The sequence below is a fragment of the Protopterus annectens genome, chromosome 5.part1 (genome assembly GCF_019279795.1).
Source record: "Protopterus annectens isolate FY-2018-M chromosome 5.part1, PAN1.0, whole genome shotgun sequence".
Lineage (NCBI taxonomy): Eukaryota > Metazoa > Chordata > Ceratodontiformes > Protopteridae > Protopterus > Protopterus annectens.
Window position 1 is genome coordinate 589524045 of NC_056736.1, and position 19320 is coordinate 589543364.

The 19320-nt window shown below is 47.0% G+C and overlaps 1 protein-coding gene across 1 annotated transcript in view; it reads right to left on the reverse strand.

Annotated features, from left to right (window-relative positions):
* UVRAG (UV radiation resistance associated) overlaps window positions 1-19320 on the reverse strand; it is a 2169435-nt gene that overhangs the window by 1364777 nt on the left and 785338 nt on the right. The window contains exon 7 of the mRNA XM_044073201.1: window positions 17897-18002. Coding sequence (XP_043929136.1) covers window positions 17897-18002 — 106 coding nt within the window. The remainder of the gene's footprint in view (window positions 1-17896; window positions 18003-19320) is intronic.

Here is a 19320-nt window from a genome sequence, read left to right on the forward strand (position 1 = left end):
CGGGTGGGAGGTCTGCGACGGACTTCAACTTTGGAACGTGAAGGAAAGCAATGCGATATCCCCTGCGTATGAGGTGGAGAACCCAGCGGTCCGATGTTATGGACTCCCATGCCGCTAGGTGCCCCCGAACGCCCCGACTGCCTCCAGAGTAGAGCAGTCGGGCAACCCTCAGGGTTGCTGCGGGCCGTTCAGAGAAAGGTTCCCTGGACCCGAAGTTTCTGGGAGGCGCGCTGCCTCTAGCGCGGCGTCCTCCCTGTCCTCCTCTGCCGCGGAAGGACTGGCTGTCTGGAGCAGGCTGGGACTGCTGCGACTTCGAACCACATCTTCTTCTGACCCTTTTGGTTCCTAGAATAGGGCCTCTGGGGTGCAGAGAAGCGGATTCACGGCAGACAGCGTCTTCCGTCCTTTCGCTCTGGGTCAACGCCTCGCGAACGGTCTTGCCAAACAGAGCAGAACCATCAAAGGCGCTCGAAACGACGCTTTGAAGGGCTCAGAAAAATCGCAGTGACGGAGCCAGGCCTGACGTCTAGTGACCAGTCCTGTCCCCAGCTCTAGCGGCGCCTTCCGTTGCATGGGAGAGTAGCCGCATAGAAGTATTTGTAACTGACCTAAGAGTGGCCATACGGGTGGAGTGCAGAACTCTGTCCTCCTCCGAAATGGACTCAGGGGATGCAGCGTATTCCTTAATAAGATCTCGCTGCATCCTAATGACATGTGCCAAATAGTTCAGCGCCCTTACCGAGAAGGTCGCCGAACTGAACATCCGCTTCCCAAGCGGTCCATCATCCGAGACTCCTTGCTCGGTGGGTGGACTGAGGGACTCTCCTGAGCCAGTTCCCTCTTTGTGGCCGCCGTCAACATGGCATCTACCGGAGGCCCCTTACTCCAATGGGCCCGGTCGGATGGCGGACTAAGGATCCTATCCGGTCTTTTGGGAATTGGCTCCACGGTGTCCGGTTCCTTCCACGCCCTGGTGGTAATAAGGTCCACCAGGGGTCGGCAGGGGACACCCAAGAGGTAGACGGGCCCGCTTCAAATGCCTCCAAGAACACGGACTCGTCCGAGGAAGACTTGGGGCAGACCACCCCCTTATACGGAGCATTTCCATGATGTCTCCAAAGGAGACATCCTCGGGGTGACCGAGGGAGCCTTCCCTTCCTCCAAGTCCGTGTCTTCTGTGAGAGACTCGGGAGTCAATGTGCCTCCTTTTGCACGTATGCTTGAGGGACCTCCTCTGGGGGCTGTCAGAGGAGTCCTCGCAGCAGCAATTTGCTCCATAGGAGCAACTTGGGGCACAGAAACGGGCTGTCCCAGGGGCCGGATGGTGGAAGCCTGGCCCAGTGCAGAGGGAGCGGGACGGAGCCGAACAAGTGCCGGGGTCCGGAGACCCTCAACAGAGCCCTCTCCACTACATCAAAAGCCGGGGAGCCGACCTCACCAAAGGATCCGACAATCGGCTCCCCTCGGATCCGAGTGGACCGGAGCCGGCCGGCCAGATCCGAAGGGACAGTACGCTCCGACACAGACGGCGCCGAAGGAGCACTGATCCCCCCGGATCCGAGGCTCGGATCCAGGCTCCGAGAGGTCGGATCCGACGCACTCGAGGGCAGGGTCGGATCCGGCAAGTACTATCGGCGCCGACCCACCCCGCCCGGCTGCACGGCTCCAGCTGCTCCGAACCCGGATAGCGGGTCGGAGAAGGAGCAATAGGCTTAAAAAAGGGTGTTGAGCTCCCCCCCGGAGGGGGGGGGAGGCAAGAGCACTCCCATCTGCATCTGGGCCTGGATGAACCTTCTCATCATCCGGTCCAGATCAGCATCAGAAAGGCTATGTGTAGATCTCGACGAGGCTACCGAGGTAGGCCTGGAGTGCCTCCTCGATAGCCTCGACGGAGATCGGGTCTCCTCCTCCTCAGGACCCGGTGAAAAGCACACAGGGGACCGGAGCCGAGAAGGAGGAGACCGAACCGACAACGGAGCCGGGGGAGAAGCCCGCTTGGCTGGCGGGGCCGAAACAGAGGTCTCGGCCCGCCGCTTGTGCTTCTCCTCCGGTCCTTTACTAGCGTCCCTCTCCTCTCCAGAAACGGGAGGTTGAGTCCCAGGAGCAGGAGGGGGTGCCACAGGGGGAACAACCGTAGCCACAGTTGTTCCCGAAGGAGCGGAGGCCGGAGCCGAGTCTGGCGGTAAAGACCCGCCAAGACAAGCTTGGACCTCCGCTCCTCAGTGCCCTGGGGTTGAACCCTGCACAAATGGAACAACCAGATGTGAGGTGTTCAACCCCGAGACACTTAACACACCGAGTGTGGCCATCAGCCGGTGAGAGCTTATGGCCACACTCGGAGCATTTGGAGAAAATAGATTTAGGCTGATCAGCCATAATCTATAAAGCTACTAAAAGTAACTTAAACAAAAAGACACACAGGCCCAACACACACACTCTACGCAACAGCGAGGGGAGGGAAAAAAAATTACTTAATTTAACTCAAAAAAAAACTATCAAAGAGGGAAACCTAAACTTTCACACAGAATTACACAAAAAACTTAAAATTTTCTGTTTTAACAGGTAATAAATCACCACTTAGCTGAGAGCTATGAATGCAAATCCAGTCACCAGCGCGGCAAACGAGATCTGGGGTCATGAGGGTAGAGCAGGGCATTATGGGTGAGGGGAGGAGCTGAGAGCTTGGATCCATAGCTTTAAAACCATGCCGGTTCGGATCCGATATCGGATCCATAACCCACAGGTTGCAGACAAATGAATATCCTACTTCAGATCTTATTTTTCTTCCTACCTTGTATTTTTACTCATATTATGCCTTACGTGATAAATCTTTGTTTATTGCCTGTACTGGAGCTTTTCTCCCCGGGCCTCTACTGAAAACGGATATTATGTCCAGTTAGACTAGCCCGGTCAACAAATGTAAAATAAATAATAAATAAATAGAGTCATTGTGTCTGCCTTCTGCTGGCTTGGGGCCTGTCTTCTCCTCCTTTCTGGGTAGCAGAACCCCATTGGCGAGGTTTGTAAGGGCCTTGTGACTGACCTCTGCCCCTTGGGTGCCTGTATTTGCCCGTCTGTGATCTGTCTGAAGCTGGAAAGGACCAATTTTTTGTTGGCCAATTTCTGCTGAAGCGAGGGGGTTGTACCTGCAATAAATCATTGACCGTTTGCATAGATTTAGCCTTATCCGCCATTTTCTTTAAAACCTCTTCTGCTTTGACACCAAATAATACATCCTGTTGTAAAGGTGCATCTAATAATTTTGCTTTAACATGGTCAGGGAGGGTTGGTTTGCTCTTTTAACCAAGCATGTGTACGAATGACTTGAGCCAGTAACAGCTGCTCTACAGGAAGCTTCCAGTGAATCAAATCCGCATTGTAAAGTATGCTTGCCCACCTGTTCAGCTGCATGCAACAGATCCTGCATTTCCTTGAACTCAAGCTGTTCTGAATGTGTGCTAATTTTTTTTTTTTAACTGAGACATCAGGAATTGCTGATATTTCAACATGTGAAACTGGCAATTTAATGCTCTCATAGCCAGAGTTGCAGAGGTGTATATTTTCTTTCCCCATCCATCTAGGGCTCTGGAATCTCTTTCAGGGGGCACAGGATTTTTAGCCATAGAAGCCTTTGCTCCCTTAGGACCCTGGGATATGGTTTCTGGGTCAGCTACATGGCTTTTATAAAGGAATTTGTGTGAGTCAGGTACTCTGTAGTATCTGTCTGGTTTGGCTGGAGCAGGAGGTATAGAGTCTGGATTTAAACTAGACTCCAAGTAGACATCATCCACAATATCTAAAACAGGAAGAACAGCAAGAGGTCTGTGCTGGGGTAATAGAAGGAACTCTCGGAGCCTTTTCTTAGAATCTGAGTAATCCTGGCCTTCCCAGTGGAAATGTTCCCTCATGGTATGTAATGTTTCCCCAAAGGAGTAGTCTTCAGGAGGAGATGCTGAGGGAATAGAGTCTTCAGCATCAGAATCCTCAAAAGGTGGAAAAGTGTAATCCTGTTCCTCAGAAGAATCTGAGGAGAGAAAAACCTGGTCAGAGGATGCATAATCATCCTCTTGTTTTGGTCTTTTGTCAGGAGGGGGATTGGGAACCCCTGATAAGGGTAATTAAATCTTCATCCATCTTAAGCACCTGTTTCTTAGGCATGGGGCCTTGACCTGTAGACTGATGAACAGTTTTCTTAGGTTTTAAAGGAGTTTTAACCTTAGCATAAAATTTAATGGTGAGTGTAGTCGGTCTGAAGACACCTTCTGCAACCGAAGGTGTTTCCTCTGCACCGGTGTCTAAATCTGCTCCGGTGTCGGTAGATGGCTGCGTCGGCCTAGTAGACTCCGCTTGGGAGTCGGCAACTGTCTGGGGTTCCAGCTCTGCGGTTGTCAGGGGCTGTGTAGGCACCTCACTGAAAACCAGAGAGCCGGCGACAGGCCCAGCTGAGGCCTCGGGGTCTGGCTTATTCCTAGGCTGCCTGTCCTTATCCTTGCGATTTTTATGAATTGCGGTCGTCGGCTGCTCCAACGGCATGATATAATTGAATTTCCTACCAAAGTACTGCCGTGCAAAGTCAAAACGGCGTTTGATAGTGCGCTTATTAAACCTAGTGCAAAACCGACAACCTGTGATGCTGTGGTCTGGGCCTAGGCAAGGAATACAATAGGAATGGAAGTCCTTATGAGGTATTTGCTTCCCACAAGAAATGCAATTGTTAACTTTTTCTGACATCGGACTGAGGCAAGAAAATGTTCCCCAATGGGGTACTTAGCTTTATTGAAGACTTCGGACTGAAATTCAAATCGAAAATCTCAGGTGTCGGCCGACCGGCACTTGCGAACTGCTTCGGGCACCGCGCAGCAAGAAAGACTGACGAAAATGGTGTTGAATGCCTCTTATATACCCCTGACGCACTGACGTCAGGGAAGAAGCGACAGCAACCGACGCCGGACCAAAACTTTGGAATTCGGGCCGACTGCAGGACCGCCTGAGGGCAGGATAATCCAAGTGTGATGACTGCAGCAGGGTAACACGATGAACATCTGGGTTTTTGTTGCCATCAGTTTGAAGTAAGTAGTCAGTTGCCTTTGTTTGTCTGGCGTGAGGAAAGCCATCTGGGCAGTTGTATCCCAGCTTGCACCCAGGAATGTTATCTTTTGAGAAGGTACCAGTTGTGATTTCTTTTCATTTATTGTGTACCCTAGGCATGTTAGAAGCCTTTTCACAAATGCCAGGTGCTGGAGAAGAATGTCCTTCTTCTCTGCTTGAATGAGACAGCCGTCCAAGCAAGGATATATTTGTATACTTCTTTGTCTGCAAAATGCAATTACTGGTGCCAGGCACTTTTCTAAAGAACGTTGGCGCAGTAGATAAACCAAAGGACAGTGCAGAGAATTGGTAATGCATAAAGCCAGCCTTGAAACGGAGGTATCTTCTGCACAATTGCCTTATTGGGATATGCAGGTATGCCTCTTTTAGGTCTAATGTCATCAGCCAAGCGTTCATGCCCAGCATGGGCAGAAGCTGCTGCAAAGTTAGCATTTTGAATTTTGGAATGTCCAGGTATGTGTTCAAAATTGATAAATCCAGTATTGGGCACCAGGCCTGGTCTTTTATGGGTACCCAGAACAGTCGAGTAAAAACCTTGTCCTTTTTCCTGTTCTGGTACTGGCTGAATAGCCCCCATATCCATGAGGGACGGAACCTGTTTCTGTGCCTCTGCCCATTGATTTTTTGGCAGATCTGGCCAACCGTTTGCAATTGGCAGAGTATGGAAGTGGAATCTGTATCCCTGAGATATGTTTAGCACCCAATTGTCCTGGGTTATTAACTGCCAATTTTGAGAAAAAAGTGCTAATTTTCCCCCATGGGTGCTGCCAAAAGGTAAGTGCTTGGTGATGGCAGAAGGAAGTCATTGAGACTGTATGCTGTAGGGTTGCCCTTTATTACCTCCAAATTTGGAGGTACAAGCACCCCATTGCTTTGACCTGTAAGAATCCTGTGACTGGTATCTAGAACCTTTAGGGCGCCTGGATTTGCTCCTTCGAGCTCTGTCGGACACAGGAAAGGACCAATTTTTTGTAGGTCAGTGTCTACTGAATCTTGGTGGCTAGACTTGTAAGAAGTCTTTTACAGTTTGCATAGACTTAGCTTTGTCTTCCATTTTCTTTAAAACCTCTTCTGCCTTAATACCAAACAAACAGAGTATCATGCTATAAAGGTGCATCCAGCAATTTAGCTTTAAGATGGTCAGGCAAATCTTGCTCTTTTAGCCAGGCATGCCTCCTAATCACAGATCCAGTAACTGCGGCCCTGCAGGAGGCCTCTAAGGAATCAAAACCACATTGCAAAGTATGCTTTCCAACTTGTTCTGCTGCATACAATAATTCCTGCAATTCTTTATTTTCTGCACATTCAGAAATCAACATCATTTTCTGTTTCAGTAATCCCATAACATGTTGTTGATACTTGAGCATATGAAACTGGCAGTTTAAGGCCCTAACTGCCAAGGTTGCAGATGTATAAACCTTCTTTCCCCATCTATCCAGTGCCCTTGAATCTCTGTCAGAGGGGGTAGGATTTTTTGCTGTTGAGGCCTTAAGACCTTTTGGACCCTGCGAAATAGTTTCAGGGTCAGCAGCAAGGTTTCTAAATAAAAATTTGTGAGAGTCAGGAGCCCTATAATATCTGTGTGGCTTGCTGGGAGCCGGAGGTAAGGAGTCTGGAGTCAAGCTCAACTCCGAAAACACATCATCCACAATGTCTAAAACAGGAGGTATGGCTAAAGGCCTATGCTGAGGGAGAAGGAAATCCCTGAGCCTCTTTTTTGATTCTGAGAAATCTTGACTCTCCCAGTGAAAATGCTCCCTCAAAGTATGCAAGGTTTCTCCAAAGGAATAATCTTCAGGAGGTGATGCAGATGGGATAGATTCCTCTGCATCAGAATCCTCATAGGGTGGTACAGATAATTCCTGATCAGAAGAAACAGAAACCTGATCTGAAGATTCATAATCGGTGTCTTCCCTAGGCGTCTAATCAGGAGGGGGTTGGGAACCCCTGATCAAGATAATTAGGTCTTCAGCCATTTTGATCATCTGTTTTTTGGGCATAGAGGCCTGTGCACATGGCTCATGCGTTGTTTTTTTAGTTTCAGAAGTTGCTTTTGTCTTTGATTTTTAAACTGGCGTCGGTTTTGTATAAAAATGTTATGGCCTGAATACACCCTCAGAAGCCAGTGCCTGCTCAGCGGCTCCGGACCCATCCGTGGGTACAATACTTTGACAATCTCGCAGCATGCCGGACTCCACATGGGTCTTGGTAGGGGCCTGTGACTCGAAAGTAGCGGGTATCAGGGGCTGAGAAAGCGCCTCACTGAGTATCGGCGAACCAGCGACTGGCTTAGGAGAAGCTTTGTCGTCGGTTTTGGACCTCGACTGTCTGTCACTGTCCTTTTCGTTGCGTTTTTTGTGTACTCTGGTAGTCGGATTGCTATCCGACAACATTTCAGGATAGTTAAATCTGTTTCCAAAATATTTTGAGGCGAAGATATACCAACTCTTAATAGTGTGTTGGTTAAATCCAGCACAAAACCGACAGCTAGGCACGTTATGATCAGAGCCTAGGCAAGGAATACAGTATAAATGGAAATCCTTATGAGGTATTTGCTTCCCACAAGTAATAAAATTATTAACTTTTTCTGACATCGGAATTGGAGCAAGAAAAAAGTTCCCCCAATGGGGTACTTAGCCTTAGTGAAGACTTCGGTTCTGAAACTCAAATTCGGAAATTTCAGGAGTCGGCTGACCGGCGCTTGCGAACTGCTTCTGCTTTGGGCACCGAGCGGCAAGAAAGACTGAAGAAAATGGTGTTGGCCGCATCTTTTATACCCCTGATGACCTGACGTCAGGGAAGGGGCGACAGCAACCGACGCAGGACCCAAGACTTTGGAATTCAGGCCAACTGAGGGCAACCTGTCAGCAGATTATCCAAATGTAATGGCTGCAACAGTGAAACACGAAGAGCATCTTTGCCTATTTGGGTCTACTTGAGTCTATCAAAATACAACCAAACACCATGGTTTTGGGCGACTTTAACTACCCATCCATTGACTGGGTAAATTATTTGTGCTCAAGCTCACTTGCCCAAAGGTTCCTCGACTTAACTCCAATGCCCTGGACCAGCTGGTTGACACCCCCACAAGGGGTACCAAATTCTTGGATCTGGTGCTTACCAATATGGAGGACCACTGTAGCACCCGCCACAATGCAGTCCTCCCTGGTGAGATCTGAGCACACATCAATCTCATTAGAAGTAACTATCACACCCGACTCCACATGAGCAGCAACTAAACTAAAAAAAACTTCTCCAAAGCAGATTATAACCTCTTACAGGATGGTATAAATTACTTCACTGCACCTCCTCCCTCAGATGGAACTGGCAACTATGCCAAGCTCTGCACCAAATCTTTATACAAACACGTATACAACTGCACTGACTCAGCCGTACCTGACAGGACCAAAACAAGCACTTCAAGGAAGAGCAAACCTGCCTGGTGGAAAACTGCCATGAACAGGCTTTACAATAAGAAGAAATTGTTGTCTAAGAGTAAGAGGGAGTGCACCATCCTAAACTGGTAACACTCCCTCCTCAGCTTAAACAAGCAAGAAAGACTTTTTGTGAAGTCCTCCAAAGCAAAGTACAAGTCCAAATTAGATTCCTCAACAAAGGACAACCACACGGCATTCTACAGTTACATCTGTAACCTAAAAGGAAAGGCCCGGATCTGTGCATAACTGGTAGTTAATGATACCACATATACTGAGCCTGTGGACATAGCTAACCTGCTGACAGACAGGTTCTGTGAAAACATCACTTCACTGTCCCGGCCACACTTACCCCATGACATCCCTACAACCTGTCCCCTACTTGTATCCCCTCTCTAAGGCCAAAAACATAGCATCTATGGGACCTGATAACATCCCAGCCTGCAACCTACATGGGCTACAACATGAATTAGCAACACCATTGGGTACTCTTTTCAATCATAGTTTAAGCACTGGCTCTGTACCAGCTGAATGGAAAACAGCCACTGTCCCTTGCACAGAGGTGGTGCTTCTACTGACCCTGGGCACTAAAGACCTATTAGCTTGACTAGCCTTACCTGCAAGGCCATGGAGCGAATCATCATGGACCTTATCAACAAAGATATAGGTAATCTCCAAACACTTGAACCTACTCAGTTTAGATTTGTCAAAGGGAGATCATGCCTGTTAAACCTGGTGGACTTCTTCAAGACGGTCAATAAGGCCCTGGACGAGGGGAAATCTGTGCATACAGCCTACCTGGACGTAGCCAACGCATTTGACACTATCCCCCACTCAGGAATCGCTGACAAATTCACCCAGCTAAGCATTAACCCCTCAGATCATTAGATGGGTCACTAACTGGCTCATTGACAGAACTCGTATAGTCAAAGTAGGGGAATCCACCTCCAACAGCAGACCTGTAAACCAGTGGTGTTCCAAAGGGATCAGTTCTGGGACCTCTACTGTTTGCAATCTATTTCTCCGAAGTACAAGCAAAAACTAAAGGTCTGTGGCGGTCAAAGTTTGCGGATGACTGCAAACCGGAAGTGGTCATAGAATCTCCAAATTATGTCAACATCCTACAAGAGGGCCATACACAAACAAATGATTGGTGCCAGAGTCATGGGCTTAAACTCAATGCAAAAAAATGTATTATCATTCCTTTCAGAAAAAACAATGTTCCTGCTAACTACCACATCAATAGCAACACCTTAAGTATGCACTCAGTGGTGATTGACTTGAGCACACAGATTGACAGCAATCTTACCTTTGATCACCATGTCTCTATAGTGGTAAGAAGGGCATTCTATATTGCTCGTCTCAGAAGTAAGGGCATTGCCTCCAGAAGAAAAAGAAGTTATTACTTCCCTGTACTCTTCCCTCATCAGGCCAATAATGGAGTACAATGCCCTTTTTGGTATGTACCTTTCTAAGCACCTGCAGAAACTGGATAAACCACAAAGGTTTCTCACAATGAAAATTCAAGGTCTTCATCATCTGTCCTATGGGGATTGTCTAAAATCACTGTCACTTGATGCTTCATACAGACTACTCAGAGGTGATCTCTGCCTTGCATACAAAGGCAATCTCTGACCCTGCGTTATTGGAAATGTTTCATATCCAAAAGACCTTAACCTATGTGACATTAATAAAACCTAAACCAAACCAAAAGATGGAAGCAACTCAAACGACAACCAAAACCAAAAATAAAGACTTGCAAGGAGTGTCCAAATAGAGGTCAGAAACCCGGATTCCTTCTTAAAAGGATCTTTTATTGAAAATCACAAAGCACCAATAATGCCAAACCAATCTATACGTTTTCGACAAAGGCAAGTCTTCATCAGAAAGTGATCTGTGCTTTAACAAACACATGCCGCTGGGGAACTACCTGAGAAAAATAAATCGCTCCTTGCAAGTCTTTATTTTTGGTTTTACATTAATAAAACCTGCTGATGGGTCAGATTTGTCTCCCAGAGGTTACTACACCTTTGGAACAGACTTCCACTTCATGTCAAACAGAGCATCTCATTAGCCCTCTTCAAACACAATCTGGATGACTGGATGGATGACCGTAAATTTACCCCGGGGTTCCACCTGTGTTCCTATTGGAAAAGGCCTATAGGTGCTGATCATGGAAATAAGGGTAAGAACTTGTCTAGGTCTGTAAGGGCCCTAGGGCCATTAGCTTAGTAACTTGTTATGATCAAAAAAGTAGTTATGTTCTTACCATAACGTTCCATGTGAATTGTTCATCTCGCCTTTGTTCTTGCACACAGGTTCGGAGCTGATCCTCGGCTCCGAGTCGGCCGCTTCACAAGCTCTGCATCTGAAAGAAAGCTCGAGGCACAGTCTATATCCCATGATCCTCCTCTACCATCCCTCAGATCTAGTTTGCGAGAACCAGAAAACAGTACTAATCACTGCGTCTCACTCTCATGCAATCACACACACTAGAAGCTGCATACCATTAGAACCACCCCCAGGTAGGCAAAAAAAGAAAGGAGGTTGCTTACCGAGGATTGGGCAGAGAAGGCCATCTAGAGAAACCAACCAGACACTAGTCATACCTGTTTCTTCCAGAACGTGGTCGGGATGGAGGGAGGGGTTGTAAGAACAAAGGCGAGATGAACAGTTCACATGGAACGTTATGGTAAGAACATAACTTCTTTATGTGAAATTGTTCGATCTCGCCATTTGTTCTTACACAGGGGTAGCATCCCTAGCTCAGTTACCCTGGGTGACTTATGGAAGAACGTTCCTGAGTACAGTGGAACCAAAAGATGCTCTGTCCTTGGAGGACCTGTCTACTTTGTATTCTAAATTTATTCTGTACATTTTTGTACCATTTCATGGGGTGGCAAAAGCCACATCACTATGACTAGGCTTATAAATGCCCCAGGGCAGATAGCCTAGTACTATACTATGAAACTATGAAACTATGAGTGACAAATGTATGAGGTTTTGCCCATGTAGCCGCTGCACAAACAGTATCCAACGGAAGAAGAGCGGCATGGGCAGAAGAAGTAGAAATGGCCCTGGTAGAATGAGCCTTAGGCTTTAATGGAAGTGGTTGCTTTGAAGCAGAATAAACAAAATTTATGCAGTCCGACAGCCATTTGGATAATGTTCGCTTGGTTACTGTCATGCCTTTCTTATTCTCCGCAAATGACACGAACAGTTGGTCCGATTTTCTATAGTCTTTTGTCCTGTCCAGATAAAATCTCAATTGTCTATGCACATCCAACTTGTGTAACATGTACTCCAATTTGTTTGAATGATTTTTGAAAAATGTGGGTAGTTCAATGGATTGATTGTTAAGTACTGAGCATACCTTCGGAAGAAAGGACGGATTAGTATGTAAGGAAACTCTATCAGGGTGAAAAATCATGTATGGCGGTCTGACTGACAGTGCCTGGAAGTCTGAAATTCTACGAGCCGAGGTAATAGTGATGAGGAATAGGGTCTTCCATGACACATACTTAATCAAACAGGTTGACGCTGGTTCAAAGGGTGGTAGCATAAGCTGAGACAACATCAAATTCAAATTCCCTGGGGAGATTGGATCGCGAATGGGTGGTCGAAGGTGAAAGGTACCCTTCATGAAAGCCCGACATGATTGAAGAATCCCCTTCACCTACATGTAAATTCGATATGGCCGCTAACTGTACCCTTATCGTAGACGTAGAGGCCCCTCCGTGAAACAGTGTGGATAAAAATTCTAGAATTTTGTGTATCGGGGCTACCAAGGGGTCTAATCCTTGTGTTGACACCCAGCAAGCAAAACGTTTCCATTTGTTTTTGTATAATTTTCTGGTGGAAGGTTTGTGAGAAGAAAGTAGGATGTGTTGTACTGAAGGAGACAAAAACTTTAACCTGGCTAAATTGGGAAGTGGAGCAGCCAAGCTGTCAATTTGAGGGATCGTAGGGACGGATGAGGAACTCCTGACGAGCGAGTCAAAAGGTCCGGCTCAAGGTCCAGAATCCATGGTTCCTCCATCAGGTGGGCACGAAGGAAGGGAAACCAGATCTGTCGAGGCCAGAATGGTGCTATGAGTATGATCGTCCTTTTCCAGGTTCCTAGCTTTCTGTAGAAATTTGGGAATCAAGGGAACAGGAGGGAAAGCATACAGGAGACCCGGGGGCCAATCGTGCACTAGTGCATCCCTGGGGGCACCCCCCGGAGGGGGAAGAAGGGCAAAGTAGCTTCTGCATTTGGCATTCAAGGGGGATGCAAAAAGGTCGCAGCAAGGCTGGCCCCATCTGTGGAAAATCCTTTCCGCTACTAGGTTGTTCAGGGACCACTTGTGAGGTAACAGGATGGCTCTGCTCAACCTGTCCGCAATGACGTTGGATGACCCCGGGATGTGCATTGCTATCAGAAAACGACCTGTGGACGCCACCCATTGCCAAATTTTCAGGGCCTCTCTGCATAATGGATAAGATCTGGTTCCACCCTGCTTGTTTATGTACCAGACCACCAACATATTGTCCGTCTGAACTGCCACTGTTCCTAGAGGTAGAGACTTGTGAAAGTGTTGCAACGCTAGGAACACTGCTCTCAGCTCCAGAACATTGATATGCAGATTGTACTCTATCTTGGACCACTCTCCTTGGACTGTTCTCCCCTGAAAAAGCCCCCCCATCCCATCAGGGAAGCGTCCGTGGTTACTGTGGCTATAGGACTGGGTAATACAAATGGACGGCCCATCGTTAGGTCTTGGCTGTTTAGCCACCATTGAAGATCCCGCTTGCAAGCTTCCGTGATCTAAATGTGGTGAGACAGAGGGAGTTGTTGGAATGACCACTGTGCGAAGAGTAGCCACTGGAGGATCCTCATGTGTATCCTGCCGAGGGGAACTGCAATCAACGTGGCTGACATCAAACCCAGTACTTTTAGCACTTGTGCCGCAGAAACTTTTCTGCTCCGAATCAGAATAGCGACCTGGTCTCCGAGGGTTGATACTCTTGTTTGTGGGAGTTTGATTAGCATTGTAGTAGTGTCTAATTCTGCCCCTATAAATGAAATATGCTGTGAGAGCGATAAGGCAGATTTTCGAAATTGACCGAGATCCCTAAACGGGAACAAAGGTTGATTGTGTATTCCCTGGCTTGCAACAGACTATGCCTGGTGGTGGTGGTGAGGAGCCAGTCGTCCAGATATGGAAACACCTGGAATCCTATCCGTCTCAGGTCAGACGCCACTACTGCCATGCATTTGGTGAACACCCTGGGGGCTGAGGTGAGACCAAAGGGCAGTGCTCGAAATTGGAAGTGACTGGCTCCCAACCGGAAGCGCAGATGATCTCGGGACGCTTTGGCCATTTTTATATGGTAGTAAGCATCCCTCAGATCTATAGAACACATCCAGTCATCCTACTGTAGGAAGGGAAGGATCGATTGTAGCGTGACCATCCGGAATTTTTCCTTTCTTATGAAGGTATTGAGTTTGCTGAGGTCCAAAATTGGCCTCCAGTCCCCTGTATTCTTTGGAACAAAAAAGAACCTTGAGTAAGTTCCGGATTCTATCTGGTCCACCAGGACTGGTTGGATGACTCTTTTTTCGAGCAGCCTTTTTATTTCTACGGCTGCTCAATCTCGCAGACTGTGTGGAACATCTGGAAATCTCTTTTGTTGGGGGGGCATTGTGATAAAAGGGATCTTGTATCCTCTGGTTACTATGCTTTTTACCCAAGAATCCATTGCAAGACTTAGCCAGGCCTCTGGGTATAAAGCTAAGTGACCCCCGACTACCTCCAGAGTATGACAGTCGAGCCTCCCTTCAGGAGTGCTGGAAGGGCTTCCCAGGGACGCTATCCCCGTCGCCCTGGTTCTGCGTACCCCCTCTGCCGCCTGGGCGGCGTCTTCCATTCCTGCCTCCTCTGCCTGTGGAGGGGGCGTCGCTCTGTGTGGGCTGGTAAGATCCCCGAGTCTTTCGGAACCACATCTTTCCGCCTCTTTGCCCTTTGGGGTATGGTCTGGTATGCCCCGGCAGAAAAACGGACCCCTACGGCAGACAGGGTCTTACCTTCTTGCTCACACTGAATTAGAGTCTCCTTCACTTTGGGACCGAACAGGGTGGCACCATCAAATGGGGCATTGGTAAAGGAAGACTTGAAGGCTTCTGCAAAGGAGCAAAGGAGCATCCAGGATTGCCTCCACAGAGCGATCGCTGAAGCTGCAGCCCTACTCGACCCTTCGGCCACATATGAAATGAGCCTCATGGACGAGTTTACTATCGAAGTTAGGATGTTGAGTTGTGCTGTTACCTTTTCGGAGACAGCAGCATCTGTGTTACCCTGGAGAGCATCTCCCAGCTCTTTAATGAGATCTCTCTGAAGTCGTGTAAAATGCGTGAGGTAGTTCAGCGAATGCATGGAAAAAGTTGCTGAACTGAAAACGTGCTTCCCGTATCTGTCCATAGTCCTGGAATCCTTATTAGGAGGATGAACAGAGGAAGATGACTTAGACATTTCCTTCTTCGTGGCTGCCGCTACCACCATAGCATCCACTGGGTCTCCTTTTGTAAGATAAGCCTCGTCTTGGGGGGCAGTAATATATTTGTTCGGCTTCCTAGGGACTGGTTCCACTGTATCTGGGGTCTCCCACGCCCTTCGAGCTATCAGCTCCATTAGTTCATCAAAGGGTGGGGTCACCCAGGAGGTAGAAGGTTGAGCCCCAAATGCCTTCAGCAACACCGATTTGCCCTCAGTGGGGGCAATGGTCTGCCAATCACCCCTCTGTTTCAAAATCTCCAGAATGTCAGCAAACGAGACATCCTCCGAGGGGGACCGTGGGGACCCCTCTGGCTCCTCCAAATCGGTGTCTGATGCGAGAGATTCATGTGGAGAATCAATGTGCCTCCTCTTGCACAATCTTTTCCTCGGGACTTCATCAGAGGGGGCATCTGGTGAAGCTTCAGAGGAACAGGGGACACCCTCTGGGGTTGGCTGAGGCATTGGGTCTCTACGCTTGGTTGGGATCGCTGGTACAGAAACAGAACGCGGCCCTTTAGGGGAAGGAGAAGATGACTCCGAAGAGGTGAATGTCTTTTCAGACAAGACCTTCCTCATAACGTCGAAGGCCCCGGAGCCCCGGGCCGAGGACTCCACCGGGTCTGAAGAACATGGTAGTTTCCCCAAGACCGGGACCACGGTCTCCGACCAGAGGACGGAGCCGAACTAATCTGAGCCGCGGCTCTGAGAGGAAGAGTCGGTATCGACAGCTCGGTTCGACTCTCGGCCCCGGAACCAAGGAGAGATTGTCAGCTCCGTGACTCCTCGATGGGCTCCGAGGGAGTCGAGGTCAGTGGTGCCGATCGCACAAAAGTAGGCTTCGGCACCGAGGGTTCAACGATCATCTGTTCCTCTTCTCCTGGCTCCGAAGACTCGAAGGGTCTCGGAGGAGGGTCTGATGGGAGATACAGGGAGGGCTTCCAATTTCGAGACCAACTGGGATGAAACCGCAATTAACTTGGACAGAGCCGTATTCTCCATGAGCTTCTGTACCACACGATCCACGTCCGTATCCGATAAGGGTCTGGAAGAACGGGTCGAAGGGGCCGAAGATGTCACCGACCGAAGGATCGAGGGTGGAGGCACCTCCCACACCGGCTCCAAGACCTGAGGCTCGATGAGAGATAATCGCTCGGTGCTCAGCCCCGAGGTCTGTGGAGCCGGCCGGCGACCGAACCTTAGAAGAAGTGCTCGGAGCCGATGACTTGGGCTCCGATACCTTCGAAGTCTTCGGCCCCTTCGAAAACTTAGATGTCTGATCAGCCTTTTTCAAGGCTTCTTGAAATTCAGGCTTTAATATGCCCCTCTCTATCAGCTTCCTACACCTTTCCATCATGACCCTTCCACTGAAGGAGTGACAAATCGAGCAGTCCTCCTGCAGGTGGAGAGGGCAAAACAGTAGATGCAGGAAGCATGATTGTCAGTAATGGACATCATCTGTCCACACTGACACCTTTTAAATCCAGATTTAACCTTTTCAGACATAGCTGACATGAAACAAACTTTATGATGCAAGAAAAAGGTTATTTTAATAACTCTATAACTCTAAGTTACTAATAAGTATAAACAGCTAAAGCAGAATCAGTCCTAATTTAACTATGTAAAAATATGAATATATATATATATATACATGTAGAATAATAAGGGAGTAAATATGAAACACTGCACACAATATTAAGTAGCTAAATACTAGGAAAAAACTTTGCTAAAGTTCTACTACTACTAACTGTCAGAGCCCGGACAGAAAAAATAGGCCTAAGTCCTAAGATTATTTAAATAAAGCCTCTAAAGGTAACAAAACCTGGCTAAATATGCACACACACATTAAACTTCTATATATATATATATATATATATATATATATATATATATATATATATATATATATATATATATATATATATTCAGCTGCAGCGGCAAACTAGATCTGAGGGATGGTAGAGGAGGATCGTGGGATATAGACTGTGCCTCGAGCTTTCTTTCAGATGCAGAGCTTGTGAAGCGGCCGACTCGGAGCCGAGGATCGGCTCCGAACCCGTGTGTAAGAACAAACAGCAAGATCGAACAATTTCACATCCATACTTTGCCTACTGTGTACTGCTTTAAATGTTATGCAAAGGAAGAGATACAGGACTGCTGGGAGCTAGCAGAAAAGTGCATCAGATGGAGATAAAATTATATAACTGGAAAATACAGAACAGATACTCTCTTCACTAGAGACCAGGAAAAAATGGAAGGACATGATACAAATGTAAATGATCACATCATGTAGTTGTAAAGTACTCATGCAGCAGGAGGACAACAGAAGGGGTACAGAAAGCAGACTGCAGGGAATAACTAATGCATCTGGTTTAGGGACTACCATAAGGAAAGGTGGTGATGGAGTCCACAGAGGTACTTGAGAAGGAATAGAATACCTGAGAGGGATAAGATGGAAGACAGGGATGGAGAGCATGTAGAATGCTAAATATACTTAGAGGGCTGATAAGATAAGCTTACTGTTTCCTTATGCTGATAAACACAAAAATGTAACCACAATCGAATGTTATGGCTATTATTCCATTTCAACATCAGGTGTGAGTGCGTGTGTGCCTTCTGTGGAAGGTTGGGTGCTGGGCTGGCAACTCAACACTGTAAAACTTCACTGCCAATCATGAGTGGACAGGTGATTCGCTGTGGTGACCTCTAACCGGGAAAAGCCAAAAGAAGAAGAAGAATGCATTATCCAAACATATTTAAAACTTATGAAATATGACATATGAAATAAAACTGTTTCTTTCTATTATAATTAAAACCTACCAGTTCGTTGCTTGAAGCTGTAAATCTAATTTTCTCTTCAATGTCTGTTCCTATTCTCTGTGCAGTCACCTGTGTCTGCTTTATTGCACGCTGAGCTGTATGAAGCCTAGAATTAATAATAAAAATACATATTATTAAATAACCTGCCAGACGTTTTAATTTTCATCACTTTAACGAATGAAGTCTGCTCTCAGGACAGTGAATGAGACAATATGTTGTTATACCCTGAAACTGTAGTCAGCTGTACTTGCAAACCAATATACACAGAAAGGTCTCAAGTCAGTGAGGGGAAGACTCTTGATATAAAGAGAGTACCCACTATCATAAAAAAAATGTGGTATAGGTTGTGACGACTGTGCCCTGGTCCAGCAATCAAGGAGCCTCAGTCGTCACCACCAACACCAGGGAGGCTGTCTCCTAGAAGAGGAAAGGATAATGAATACACACAGTAAAGTACAATTTCCCTTAAGTGCACACAGAGATCAGTCAGTCTGGGGCTGGTTGCTCCCTTGCTCACCAGGTTCCCAATAAGACTCCCCACTGGCACAGCTATAGAGTCCAGGTCTCAGCCTAGCTGGGCAAGCTAAAACATCCAGTACCCTCTCTGTCCAACCAGTGCTTCGTGTCCCTGCCCAAGTAGCTGACACAACACACACACACTTTGAGAAGAGGTTATGCAACCACACAGACCCTCCTGGGAAAAGGCCGGCACAGGTTCTCCAGCTGTGCCCCTATTACCCAGACCATATGGTAGTAATTCCTGCCACCACCCAGCTAATAATTATCAGCTATTAAAAGGCCCTTAAAAGGGTGTCCAATTATTACTGTGCAATATTATAATCCAATTGTAGTATGACTAAACAGTCAAGGCTTAATTTGGGGTGACAGACAGTAAAATCTGTAAATATGTAATGTACTTTAGACGTTAAATTATCTCTACATAAACCAGCCACAGATAAAGGTTTCAAAGTATTTAATAATAAAAAAATAAAACACAATACAATACTACTACACCACAGAGATATCTAAGAGTTCAGAGATCACACAAAAACTTAAAACAATACAGTTGAACAGGTCGGATGTCAAAGAAAAACACAATCTAACTTTGACAGTGCTATAATACTATTTACATACATAAAGCATAAGCAGTGCTGGGTTAGATGTCCAAGATCAAAATGCTCTTCTGTCTCTCATTCGACAATAGTTTTTAAACACTAAGCTACAGCTCTCTAAGGCCCTCCCAAATTACATCATTTTGACACTTAGTTTGGAGTTCCCAGGCCACAAACTGCATTATTACGCAAGCTAACACCTGCTCAGGAGACTACAACAATAAAAGGCATTTCACATATACACTCTAGCAGAAACCAGAGCAATAAAGCACATTCCACATGTCAATTCTGGCCCTTAACTTTAACCTTAAA